General features: G+C 39.4%; 1 protein-coding gene across 5 annotated transcripts; it reads left to right on the plus strand.

The window, feature by feature from the left end:
- Nucleotides 1-492: 492 nt before the first annotated feature.
- oat (ornithine aminotransferase) lies at nt 493-12605 on the plus strand. Of its 5 annotated transcripts, none has more exons than XM_088070060.1 (11): nt 528-613; nt 1871-1919; nt 4204-4435; nt 5397-5621; nt 5706-5801; nt 6655-6782; nt 7789-7911; nt 9454-9582; nt 9740-9853; nt 10498-10642; nt 11518-12605. In XM_088070060.1, the coding sequence occupies exons 3-11, from the start codon at nt 4222-4224 to the stop codon at nt 11676-11678; spliced, it is 1335 nt and encodes a 444-aa protein (XP_087926186.1). In that variant the 5' UTR covers nt 528-613; nt 1871-1919; nt 4204-4221; the 3' UTR covers nt 11679-12605. The 5 variants fall into 5 exon arrangements, with proteins under 5 accessions (XP_042363948.2, XP_087926186.1, XP_087926188.1 ...); XM_088070061.1 differs by having other exon boundaries at nt 570-649; XM_042508014.2 differs by lacking the exon at nt 1871-1919 and having other exon boundaries at nt 493-649.
- The last annotated feature ends 611 nt before the right edge of the window (nt 12606-13216 follow it).

Consider the following 13216-nt stretch of genomic DNA (forward strand, 5'->3'; position numbering starts at 1 on the left):
TATTTTATAATTTTGACTCTTTTTTTAAGCATTTTTCCCCACCTTTTTTTATATTTGTGAGGGTTTTTGTGGGGGGGGGGGTTTCTGTTGGGTTTTTTTCTAATCATTTTGAGTGTTTTGAATGTGTGTGTGTGTGTGTGTGTGTGTGTGTGTGTGTGTTTAAGATTTTTTGTGGTGTTTTGAATTTTACTACTTCAAGCACATTTCCCTGATTATACTTAATTATTTTTCCTTCACATACTATTTTCAATGCAGGACTAGTAGTATTAGTGCTTATACTTAAATAAAGTAACTGAATACTTCCACCACTGGCCTTCTCCCACTTAATATCATTAAATAAGGAAGTTAAATATCTTATCGTGTTTCTAATGTTTTTGTTAGAGCACTTTTCTAATAGTTTTTTATTAAGCATTTATTGAGCATTTTTGCATCGACGAAATCATGGGGAAAAGTTGCAACATGGGGGCGTGTCCTCTCTGCTACAGCACCCCTGACGCAGCATGACGTAATCACGCATTAAGGCAGCACATTTTTCTTTCTCAGACACAACATAAGCTGCACCGGATCCCTGCGCTTCAACCATCGGACAGGACAGACATCAGACGCTTTTCAAGAGGGTTTTTTTTTAACGTCGCTTCATATATTTCTGGTACTGTTCCACTTTCCTTCAAGTCTTCTTTGTGTCGTTTAATAATCGCCTGCTTGATATTGTGGTGATGGCTTAGCGGCAGGAAGACGCCAAGTGTTAGCTAGCTAGGCGGTAACGGAAAACGAGGCACCTGTGTTATCTTAAAACTCTTTGGGTGAGAAAAAACATTCATTCATATCAAATGACCGCAAAATGTAATTTGTATTCAGTTTTAAGCTTGAGCTTTTGAGCTTCAAGTCCACGATACAGTGTTAGATAATACAACGTGATTTGGCAGAGCTGCTCAGACACTGTCATTTCCACGGAGCTCATACGTCTTTATTTAGCTGTTTACCGTAATGTTGGTGGTGGGTGTGACTCGGAGGCAGCTCCCCAGGGACCTATCATCTCTCACGAGGAGGTGACTGAGTGACACATGTCATGCCACGAGTCCACTAGTGTCCTTGATGCGGTCCTGTCCAGGTGCTTTTTGTTTGCCTTGTGTGTTTATTCACTGTTAAAGGTTATCGATTTTTCCCAGTGCCAAGTACTCTTCCCCCATCCAGTAAGACTTTACTGCTTTATTTTACAGCTTTTGATGATATCATGGTAGTTTTGTAATATTTAGTGTTTCGCTCTGTGACAGTAAGTTGTAGCTCACGGGCGGATCGCGAGACAACAAAGCCCCCGGGCACAGACTTTGTTGTCATTTTATGTTTCCTTGTGGCTGAGTCTCTTCACAACTCCTGTGCATTTGTTTGTGGTCTTTTTGCAGTTATTTACAATTATTCTTAATAGTTCGTCTGCATCTGTTTGTATGTGTCTTACCCTTTTTGTAGTTATGTTTGGTATTTTTTGCAGTTCTTTCGCATCTTGTTTTTGGTCTTTTCGCGTCTTAATGTAGCTGATTTGTGTATCTTTGAGTTAAATCTGTGTCTGTTTTTTAGTCACTTCATGTCTGACATAATTTGTGTCTCTTTGCAGTTCCTTATGCACCAATTTGTGTCACTTTTTAGTCATTTTTTGTCTTTTTCTTTCATTTTGCATCTATTTGTCATTTTGTGTCTCTTTGTGGTGTTTTTGAATGCATCATGCTGTGTTCACAGGAACTCAAAGAGAAGGAACATGGCAAACCGGATGTGTTGGTATATGAGAGCAGGGCGGTAACATTAGGAGAGGCTGGCAGAGAGTACTGGCAGCAAAGTTAGAATTTTTTTTATTTTTTGTTGTCCTCTGCAACAGGTTTTAAACTGGTTGTTCAGTTGCTCCGTCACTCAAGGAGAAAACATAGGTGATCTGGACAATTACTGGATATTACTAGACAAGTTACATAAAATAATTGTATTTAATTCTAGTCCTTGTTAACAATATGGTGTCAACATTGTGATATTTATGTTTAGTTTTACTGTCCTGCCATTCAGTTGTTCAATCATTCAGTTGTTTTTTTGCCATCTACTTCCGCCTGATTCCATGTGAATGCAGCATGCACTTGAGTATAATTTTGCAGATGAAGGCCACGGGGTCCTTCGGACATTTTCGGCCCCTTGTCCTATGCCGGCTAACCAACACAGTAAACCGTCCGTAGTGTTTATTAAGTATTGAGCATACTTCTAGACACCTTTCACCAAGTAACCTAACTGCCAAAAGCACCACTTAAACATAGCGTGACTCATCTTAAAAACATTCAATGCGTATAAAAGGCCACCTTATGAGTCACACACACTTAAACATCCAGAAAGCAGCTATGCTCAGTTGCAAGAAAAGCAGTACATGTTACAGGACAAGGTAACAGCAGTGAAAGACAATTTGAAATAAGTCTACTTTTACTCTACTAATGGAAAAGTCTGGAACGTCACAGATGAGTTGCCACGCTGCAGTGGGATTAGCTTTTGTTAACCCGCACCCACCGAAAGCACGGTCCACTATTGTGTTGCATGTGAAAGAGAGGCCTTGCTCAGCAAACTTGCAAAGCTTTTGTGCTCGATGGGATCTCCCATAGCAGCGTGTTAGCATATTAGGCTCATTTTTTAGAGTGTTTTTTTAAATGATTATTTAATTGTGTTATGCTGTGACATGTCAGGATAAGGGCTTCACCGCACAAACATGATCAACACGTTTCTTAAACAGGCTGGTTATATCATTTGTAAGTCTAATAATATTTTAACAGTTATACAGCTGCTTCTAGTAAACCTAAAAAGGCCAACTTCTGTTTCAACCTCACCTCAACCTATGTAGCTAAACAAGGGTTGCACCTAATGAATTTTCTTATTTTCAGTTAATCTGCAGATTACCCTCTGTCTTACAGTGATCCATTGTTTTGTCCACTTTCCCACAGCCCAAAGAGATTTATTGGAAGTTTTAATTGCCTAATTATCCAAAACTGCAAACTGCATTTTTGCTTTAAAATGGCTGAAACATAATGGCATAATCAAAATAATCACCAGTTAATTGACTAACCAATGCAACTCAGGTGCCTATACACATAGCGAGGGCCAAAAAATAGATTTAAGGGGACCGTTTACACTATAATCAAAAATCAGTATGAGTGTTGGAGATACTTGCGTAGAGATCTCTGCCTTCTGTTGAACATAATGGAATATTGACTAATAATTTCTTTATACCAAACTAAACCCGTCAACCAAATCACTGCACTAGAAGAAGTGTGCATCTACTCATGGACAAGAGGCTCATGCTCCTGTAAACAATAATGGCATCCTCCTCAGCTGAGCTGTAGCTAGCTCAGTGGTGCTAGGTGAGCTAGCAGTAGATGCACGCTTCCTCCTGCAGAGTGATACAGTCGGTGGGTGTAGTTTGGTAGAAATAAAATGGTTTCTAAATTAATCTGTTCACAACAATGTCTGTGGATTATCTTGAGTAACCCAGGCATGATTTCTGGAAGGAGACATTGTTGTTTAGTTATCCAAATGTGTTTTATTTTTTGCCACACCATAAGCCAATGGCCACATAGTTACACTGAAGAGATGGCAGACATCTCTATGACCGATATCTCCAACACTCGGTAACTCACACCGAAACATGACTGATCGACTAATGCAGAAAAAAACTGTTTGCATTTGTGAACTTTTCCAAACTTTGCTTCTGCTTCTAGCAAATATCCCATTAAGTCTACTTGATTAGCCGCACGCCTCAGTTCATTTTTTAGTTTAAAATAAGAGATTCTGTAATAATACCAGAACAGGTTTATGACTGATTATGAATTATGTGTCTTGAATCCCCACTATTACCTCCCTGCTCTTCTTGTTATTTTGATTTGGGGGTGAATTGTTCTTTAACTGATATAATTCATAATAAATAATCCAAACTTATGAAATGCATCGGTGTTTGATGCAGTTTGTTTTGTATAATAGTAAAGCACCCCCATCTGACATATTTGCCAAGTCTGAAAATACAATGAAGCTTAGAACCGTTTTACATTATCTTTAACTTTTTAACAACTTAACAACAGTTTTGTAATCTTTTTACTTGCTACTTGCAACAAAGAAGCCTTATGTTATCCTAAATTCGGCACTGATACAAAGTAAATTATGTTTTTTGTCTGCTCTACCATATTACAGACGTAGCAGCACACGACCATGAAAGGAATGATTCTGCAGCTCAGCCGCAACCTGAGCCGTGCTGCCCCTGTCCTTAGTCGCAGTGTCCACTCTGGCACACGTCCCGCTTCGACTGCCGCGTCCAAACTGAAGTCTGATCGCCCGCTCACCTCAGAGGAAATCTACGCCAGAGAGGACAAGTATGGAGCACACAACTACCACCCCCTGCCAGTGGCCTTAGAAAGAGGAGAGGGTGAGTCCAACGCATTAACGTGACTACTAAAAATAAAAGTGTGATGGTTAAAAAATCTCACTGTTTTGCCTATAATCAATGGAGGCTTTCCTAAACATTAAAAAAAAAAACACATGAAATAATTTGGGCAAGGAAACAAAGCGTTTGCATTTACTCCCATATAACCACAGGTGTGTTTTTAGGCGTAACAGGAGTTCACACAACCAGAGTGCCATCTCCTACTGTCTTCAAAAGTAAGGTGTGCCTGCACCTGTTGCACTGCTTGTTACAAGGAAGATTCAGCAAATTGGAAAAGCGAGCAGTTTTCTGATGATAGCGACACAGTAGGAGTGCAGTAATGTCACTGCAGCAAATATAGTGGGGCATTTACGCGCAAAAAAATAAAACTGAAGTTATAAATTTGACAAAGGAAACATAACTTTTTATTCAATGAAGTTACACTGCTCTTTGTTCATAAATGCACACAAAGTCTCTCTTAATGGGAGATTAGACAGCGGCTCTGCTCTGCTCTTTGCTATGTTCACACTTTAGAGAAAACAAAATTTATATTTTCCTCATTGATCTTGTTCTATTTCTCCTACGTGCAGCCCATCAACGTGTGTGTGTAACAATACAGTGTTAGCACATTTTGCACATGCCTATGTAAGAGCATCTGCACTATTGCCTTTCAAACAGGTTTTGTTGATCAGTGGTGGAATAACTGACTGTTGCTTCCAAAAAAAAGCCACAATCCCGATGATGCGTGTAACAACACCTCATTTTAAGACCTGCACAGACAGGCCTACGCTAGCTGTGAAAACATGAGCTGCATCAGCCTTACACTAAACAATGACCTGCGTGCTGCACTGTGCGGTGCTTTGTGCAGGGCCCAAAATGTACGACACCATTTTTTCTGCTTTAAAAATCACATACGAATCATCACAGACATTTCCATAAAACGTTGTTTTCTTCTCTACTCCAGGCATCTACGTTTGGGATGTGGAGGGCAACCGGTATTATGACTTCCTGAGTGCTTACAGTGCAGTAAACCAGGGCCACTGCCACCCAAAGATCATAGCTGCGCTCACCGCCCAGGCCTCCAAACTCACGCTGACTTCCAGAGCGTTCTACAACAATGTGCTGGGAGCCTACGAGGAGTACATCACCGACCTGTTTGGCTATGACAAAGTTTTACCCATGAATACAGGTACTGCAAGGAAACACCTGAGGCAGATTGTATGAAAGAAGTTAGTATGATTATGTGTTATGTTTTTCTTTTGTTACAAATTAGGTGTTGAAGGTGGTGAGACGGCGTGCAAGCTCGCTCGAAAGTGGGCTTACACTGTAAAGGGAGTACCCCAAAACCAGGCCAAAATCATTTTTGCAGGTGAGTCACCGTTAAGGCTGGGTATCATTTAAAAAATATATACCAGTACCAATACCAGTATCCTTAAAGTGATAGGGATACCAATGGAGTGCTTCATCTGATTACTTCTTCTTTTACTGAATTCAGTAGTCACCATTTGAATAGAAGCATTCAGTTGCTTAAAATGCCACATCCCCATCCAATTTAGTTTTGCACCAATACATTTTTAAAAATGTTCAGACTGTTAGAATATTTCTTAAACGACTGTACAAACAACTATTAAATTCAAGGCGCTCGGCCTCACCACATTACAGATTGTATGGGTTGTTGCTCTACAACGCTTGCTGCGATTGGGAGGTGATTGCCAATTTTAAAAAACAAACAAACATACAAATCGCCTTTTTTCTGCATCTGGATACAAAAAGGATTAAATGCAGGTATCGTTTCACTGGATTATTTTTGATACTACTTGGTACTGCGTTATTTTAGTTAATATCTTAAAAGGTATCTAGCACCTGTACCCAGCTCTAATCACCATCTAATGAACTAAAAGATAAAATCACAATTATGAAGTGTGGCCCTTTTGTCACCGTAAGCAGTGTCTTTTTAGGAAAATTGGCACCAAAATCATGTAGCTTTTTTCCTTTCAGGGAGCTTAAGGTGTCAAAAAATATTTCTTTATCAGTAAATTTCCACTTAAATGCACGGTCTAGTTAATTTTACCCTTTGGATAATACTACCAGATAACCAAACGCGCATTAAGCATGCACACCAAACCTCTCGACATATAAAATAAGGCGACCGAATTTTCTACATTATGTAAAGATGTAAACTCAGAACATTATAACAAAAATGCCGTTTCATTCACTCTTAGAGGGAAACTTCTGGGGCCGCACCTTGGCAGCGATCTCCAGCTCAACGGACCCCAGCAGTTACGAAGGTTTCGGCCCCTACATGCCAGGCTTTGAGCTTGTCCCGTACAACGACATTCCTGCTTTGGAGGTACAAGTTTTGATTTTATCTTTCCACTGCAGTATCTGTCATGTTTGTCTAAATTCCTTGGATTCGTTGAGAGACTACTGTTTTAGTTTCATGCAGTCACGAGCAGCTAATGCGTGAAAAAGCTTTGGTCCACGCAGCTGTTACAGTGCCTTGTAAAATGCCCAAATTATAGGGGGAAGTTTATGTACGTTTTAGTCACTGCACACCAAACTTCAGGCTCTTTCCGGGTTAACTAATGTGGGTTTGTTAGGAAACACCGATGTTAGCAGCTAAAGTTTCATCATACCTGCGTTCAGTGGCCATGTGCTGCAGGAAGGATTGAACATGTAGGAACTTGAGTTCTGCTGCCAAATTGCATCGCGGTCACAGTGTTTTTCCTGGCATGAATAACAAACAAAGGATACAGCAGAGGTCAGGGACGCTTCTGCTGTGCATTATTTTTTTTCCATTGGAGGCAAAGATTTGCCCTTTTTTCAGCCTTGTAGCTGGAGATCAATCACATTACTGACAATATTATCACATTTACAAAAGCTCCTGCTAGATTACATGCTTCGTGTATCAAATGAAACATGTAACAAAACACATTTAATCTTTTTAGCCCAAACTATTATCTTTCCCTAGTCCAAACCAAGTCCGTTTTGTCCCTAAACCTATCCGGACTTAAATTACAGCATTGTCACACCATTACCAGCCAGACAAGAATGTTATTTATCAACTCGCGAGAGGTGGTGTCATGTAACTAAGTAATACTACTTCTGTCCACCTTCAGTTAAAAAACAATGATTATTTCATAAGTTTCGCCAAAACGACCTGACTTAACACCCTCATTGGCTCTCACCGAATGGCTGACTGCAGCAGCATGTGTCTGCTGATAACGTGATCTTGGTAACTGCTGCCTTTATATGTAAACATTAGAACCTAATGATTGACCAAAGTAGCATTTCTGTATTGACAGACTTATCTTTACACAGATAAAAAATGTCTGACTGAGGCTTTTTTTTTCCAGAAAGCTCTACAGGACCCAAATGTTGCTGCTTTCATGGTGGAGCCCATCCAGGGGGAGGCCGGGGTTGTGGTGCCAGACCAGGGGTATCTGACCAAAATCAGAGAACTTTGCACCAAACACAACGTGAGTCTGGACAAATGAACATCAGAGGCACGAAAAGAACGTCATGAGTGATTCCTTAGCTATTGTAGGTGTGGATTAGGCATGTCAATGGTTAACGGCTGAAAATATTTGATAGTGATATGAGTATATTTGCCATCATTTCATCTAAATAACGGCCACAGTGAATATGCCTGAGGCACATTTCATGCTGTTTTTCTCAACAGTGAGTGTCAAATAGCCAGTAGGCATTCCTGTGTGCTACTGAAGACTGAGCACAACAAATAAAGTGTGCTAATGCGTTTTCAAGCACTTGAGAAGAGGAAAGGCAGGTGGAGTGAAACTTAACTGCATTTAAAACTGCCATCTCCTAACACCACAGTGCGATGTGGTAACACTACTTCAGTTTGAAAATCATCAAGCTACTTTTTTGTATGTGGATGTACAGCAGAACTATCTAGAAACAACACTGCAGATATCATCCTGCCTGGAGGACAATCTTCACTTCCTATTTGCACAGCTTATGGTGCTGTGTTTGGCCTAAACGGTACATATTATAATGTTTCTAAGGGGTTAAAAAACAATGAACACAAGGCAGGCAGCTGTACCTACTGACTGTCTAGTTAATTGCAGGAAAACTGCAGTTTAGGCTTAATTTTTAGACTTTTATATATGTTATCTGATTTGGTAGAAAAGCATTCGAAATAATCTCTGCTTCACAATGAGAGACGGGGTTTAAGTCAATTAAATAAAAGAGGGTCCTCAAATAAAATTGGGCAATTGATACTGTAGAAGGACGCAAATACTATTTATTATGCCGCTACATGACCAGAGAAAAAAAAGAGAAAAAACGTGGTTTTACTCAAGAGGTAGAAAATACCAGAATGCACCGTGCTATCCCAGACCAATGAACAGCTGGTTACAAAGAATCTGGTATTACAGTTAAACAGTAAGCTAAAACATGTTTCTGAAAACATTTGAGGCGAGAAATATGCAACTCAGTAACAAAATCGGTTTATGTTTTATCAGCGTGGCAGCATTGTGCCCACTTCCTGTTCACAAACTCTCACACATACAAAAGGGCATTAAAGTATTCTTCTGAAATAGGAAGCACAATGCCATTTTTTTGATTTATATTTCATAAACACTGCCGAGTTTTACTGTTCAGTAGGATTTTGGTCCAACTGAGAGAGAGAGAGACAGAGAGAGAGAGGCCAATACAAAAACACGCAAGTAACCAGGCTTGTTAATTTGGTTACATCAGCTCTTTCATAAGCCCTGCAGCTGCAGCGAAATGAAAGGGTTACCACAGCATAGATGGTTGTGTATGTTTGTAAAATTGGATTTTTAAACACATTTTGCCTTTAACAAATATTGGACCAGAAGGACATACTGCAATTTTGATCAAATTTCAATTAAGTGTTCAGCCATACCTTAAATGGCTCAGAAAATTATGTAACTATGTGACTCATATTCATGATTATTATGTATGTATCTGCAGGCCATACAAATAAAACCGGTCACAGGTTTTAATATTACTACTAAAGTCGTCTGTGTTTCATTCAGGTGTTGTGGATTGCTGATGAAGTGCAGACAGGTTTGGCGAGGACTGGGCGGCGCCTGGCTGTGGACCATGAGGAAGTCCGCCCAGATATCGTGGTTCTGGGCAAAGCTCTTTCTGGGGGAGTTTACCCTGTAAGCATTTTCGTTATTCATTAACGTCAAATCATGGATTTGTTTTGCAAGAAAAAGACTTATTGAACTTTTGGTGTCTAGTTGTGATGGAGAGTATGGATCATTGTAGTTGTGTAACTTTTACCTTTGTTTTACCTGGTCTGTTTGTGTGCCGCAGGTATCTGCTGTGCTGTGTGACAATGAGATAATGCTGACAATCAAACCTGGAGAACACGGGTCCACATATGGAGGTAACCCCGTGGCGTGTCAGGTCGCCATCGCTTCACTTCAGGTCAGTGTTACAGCGAACTTTAGTCATTTCCTCGTCTGTCTACCCTTTCACAACTCATCACTTCTTGTTGTTGACTTTCTACGCATTTTTAGCCTCTTATTCTTTATTGTTTTACTTATGTCCTGATATTTTGCCGTTTTAATATTGTTGTTTCTGTAAGGTGACCTTGAGTGTCCTAAAAGTCACCCGTAAAGTCAAGATAAAAAAAAAATGTGGTCAACTATGTCATAACTAGGGGTGGGCATTATGGCTCTAAAATATTATCACTATATTTTAGTACATTTTTTTGGGGAAACGATATTCTTTATATGTCAAAACACTAAAAAATTATTCTATTATCAATTTCAAGAACATATAGTTGCAACGAAGTAAGTCTTATAGTTTCCAATGTCAACATTAATGTAACAGTGTGCCTTCAAATATTCAGTCAAAACTAAATAAAAACTTCTTATCATTTTTAGTTTTCAAACAACATAGGTAACTCAGACTGAGATTCAGATTCTGCATAAAATATGAATACTACAAACAAAGTAAAAATCACAAAGTACACATCTTAACAGGTGCCAAATTAAAAAATGATATGATATGGTACACCCTTAGTCATAAATTCTGTTGTTCTAAATTATTACTGTTGTTATTTGCAGGTGCTTGAGGAGGAGAAGCTGGCAGAGAATTCTCAAAGGATGGGAGAGCTGCTGCGGAGCGAGCTGAAAAAACTGCCCAAAGACATTGTGACAACAGTCAGAGGGAAAGGCCTCCTCAACGCAGTCGTCATCAAAGAGACCAAAGGTACAGTACCGAACTATTTCTAAAACAGCAGCCCTGTAGGCTATCAGTATTTGGCAAGTAAGGTTGAAATCCAAACTCTAAAAAGTTTTAGTCATGTACATGAAGTGTACAAAATGCATTTGAGCCCACATTAAAAAAAAAAGACTCCACCTGTAAATACACAATTAAAATGTGTCGTCTTTGAATGATTTCTGTTATTTTGGTATCGAATGGCCGTCTCTGTTTTACCCACTAATTCAGTGAGAAATGAGACAATTCTGCCTTCAAAATGACTTACTTCCAGTACACAAAGTTTTTTAGGAGTCTAAACTGCAGTGTGGTTTTGTGCTATTTTTTTGTACTTCACACTGATTCAAACTAAAGCTGGAGTGCAGAACTTTTGTCTCCCCCCTCTGGCAGTGAGAGTAATTACACAAACACTGTCCTCATGTGTTGCCTGCAGGTGAGCTCGCTGCATCTCCCCCACCCACAGGAGCATTGTCTTCAAGCCTTTTTTTTATCTTTAATTCTTTCTGCGAATCCCTTAGTCTGTATTTATTTCACCATAGCTTCTGCGATACTCCCCACTCAAGCATTTCATCCATATCCATAAGCTTTCATAAAACACGCACAAATACGGACAAAAGAAGAGAAAGCTTCTTCCTTATCGGTATATGTATCTAACCTTAAGCATAAATAAATGAAATTATATTTTTATTTAAAGATCCTGCACTCCAGCTTTAAGAAATTAAAAGTAAGATGTCAAATGCATTTGATAAAAAAAAAACTAATTGTACTTTGGATTGTTTTTTTCTTTTTTAGGGCCTTTGCTACATCTAGAATAATATACTTTGTAAGAAAAATGAAGAGTAAAACTCTATTTTTGCACCCGACAGACTATAACGCCTGGAAAGTGTGCTTACGCCTTCGTGACAATGGACTGCTGGCCAAACCCACCCACGGCGACATCATCCGCCTGGCCCCTCCCCTCATCATCAACGAGCACGAGCTGCGCGAGTGTATCGATATCATCCAGAAAACCATCTTGTCCTTCTAAACTAACTATTCAACAATATACAGACAACCATCACAGTGATAATCTAAACCGATGATCCTATCATAAAGTCACTCTAAATATTTAGCATCTTTTATTTTTCTTTGTATTTCAGACAGGAGTTGTGTGAAGGGTTTTTCTGTAGAAATGCGGTATGCAGAGACTGTGCGGTGCGTGCTTCTATGAGGTGACACGGACACTTTTGCACAGAAAAGCTGCTGTTCCATTTTTTGTTGAAGCTTACCATTGCCTTAGAAAAGACTGCAACACAGGCGGAAAACATCAGTGATATGTTTAAGATGTTGAATGTTTAATTCACAATTCTGGTGTAAATAATCAACGTGTTTGTTTTTAACGTAAGCTTTTAATTTAAAAATAGGAGAAGTAGTGCTACAGTGACGCATGCAGTCTAAAGTTACCACTTTTTTTGTCTCAGAGGCAAACGGCTACGTCTGACTGACTGACTGACTGACTTTAAATTGAATATAACAGTGAGGGAAATACTTGTTACAGTTGAATGTTGTTTGCAGAAGAGTAAACATTCAGTCTGCTGAAGTACGGCTGTCTGTGAACCTAAACTCTGTGGAACGTAAAACTTGAAAGTTGATGAAAGTCTTGTTACATGGAGGGCAATCTAGTCTGGGTATTTTTGATGTCAAGAGCAATGTTTCTCCACATTTTTAAAATGCGTGAAATGTATAGAAAATGATCACATTACAGGTCTCAAAAGGGAAAAATAATCATTTGAGAGGTTCTTTAAGATGTTTTACTTTCTCCTACAACTATGACCTGTATCTGTTTTTGTTATTGAACTTTCTCATGAATGTTTTGTCTGTTACAAAACAATGTTAATATTGTCTTTTTAAAGGCAATATCCCCTTTAAGTTGTTGTACAATCAATTGATCTTCAAATAAATTATTGCAGTCTTATTTCCTGTCTTGTGTTTAAGTAGAGTTTTTTTGTATGGCACGGGGGTCATCGACCTCTGGACACAGATGGAGAAGCATAACGCCAGGCGCAGCGAAACTCAAACCTGAGCGTTCATTGCACCTGAGCTAAGTGTTTGCTTTCACTCCCTCTGCAGCAGCTGCTCCACTCATTCATCTGATCAGCTCTGAACAGCTCGACGGATCAATTATTCACCCTGCAAGTTAAACTCCACAAACTGTGGACGGGGAAAAAAAACTGCAGAGAGCTCTGCCAGCGCTGCGTCCGCAAAAATGTCCAAAGTTTTCCGCACCGCAGCCAAGTCATACATCCCATCTCTAATTAGTAAAACATCCTCTACAAAAGCATGTCAAATAACAGATATGACGCATGCTGGATGTAAATGACACACCATGTTTGGCGGTCATAGCAAAATACTCAGATATGACTGTAAGGGAGAAACTCCGCTCCTTAAAACCTGTGCCTCCAACAACAAAAGGTGAGGACATAACTAATGCTATTTCGGAGTACTTTGAGGTACGAGAGATTGACCTTTATATCTCTGTAGCGGTCTGATTTACAAGAAAATGTAAAATGGCACTTTATATCAAAA

The sequence above is a fragment of the Plectropomus leopardus genome, chromosome 19 (assembly GCF_026936395.1).
Source record: "Plectropomus leopardus strain MGB_pleo_1.0 chromosome 19, ASM2693639v1, whole genome shotgun sequence".
NCBI classification, from domain to species: Eukaryota; Metazoa; Chordata; class Actinopteri; order Perciformes; family Serranidae; genus Plectropomus; species Plectropomus leopardus.

Coding starts and splice junctions, on each gene's coding strand:
- oat (XM_042508014.2), top strand. CDS start 4,222: ATGAAAGGAATGATTCTGCAGCTCAGCCGCAACCTGAGCCGTGCTGCC. Junction 4,436..5,396: donor GGCCTTAGAAAGAGGAGAGG/GTGAGTCCAACG, acceptor TCTCTACTCCAG/GCATCTACGTTTGGGATGTG. Junction 9,583..9,739: donor TTTCTGGGGGAGTTTACCCT/GTAAGCATTTTC, acceptor TGTGTGCCGCAG/GTATCTGCTGTGCTGTGTGA.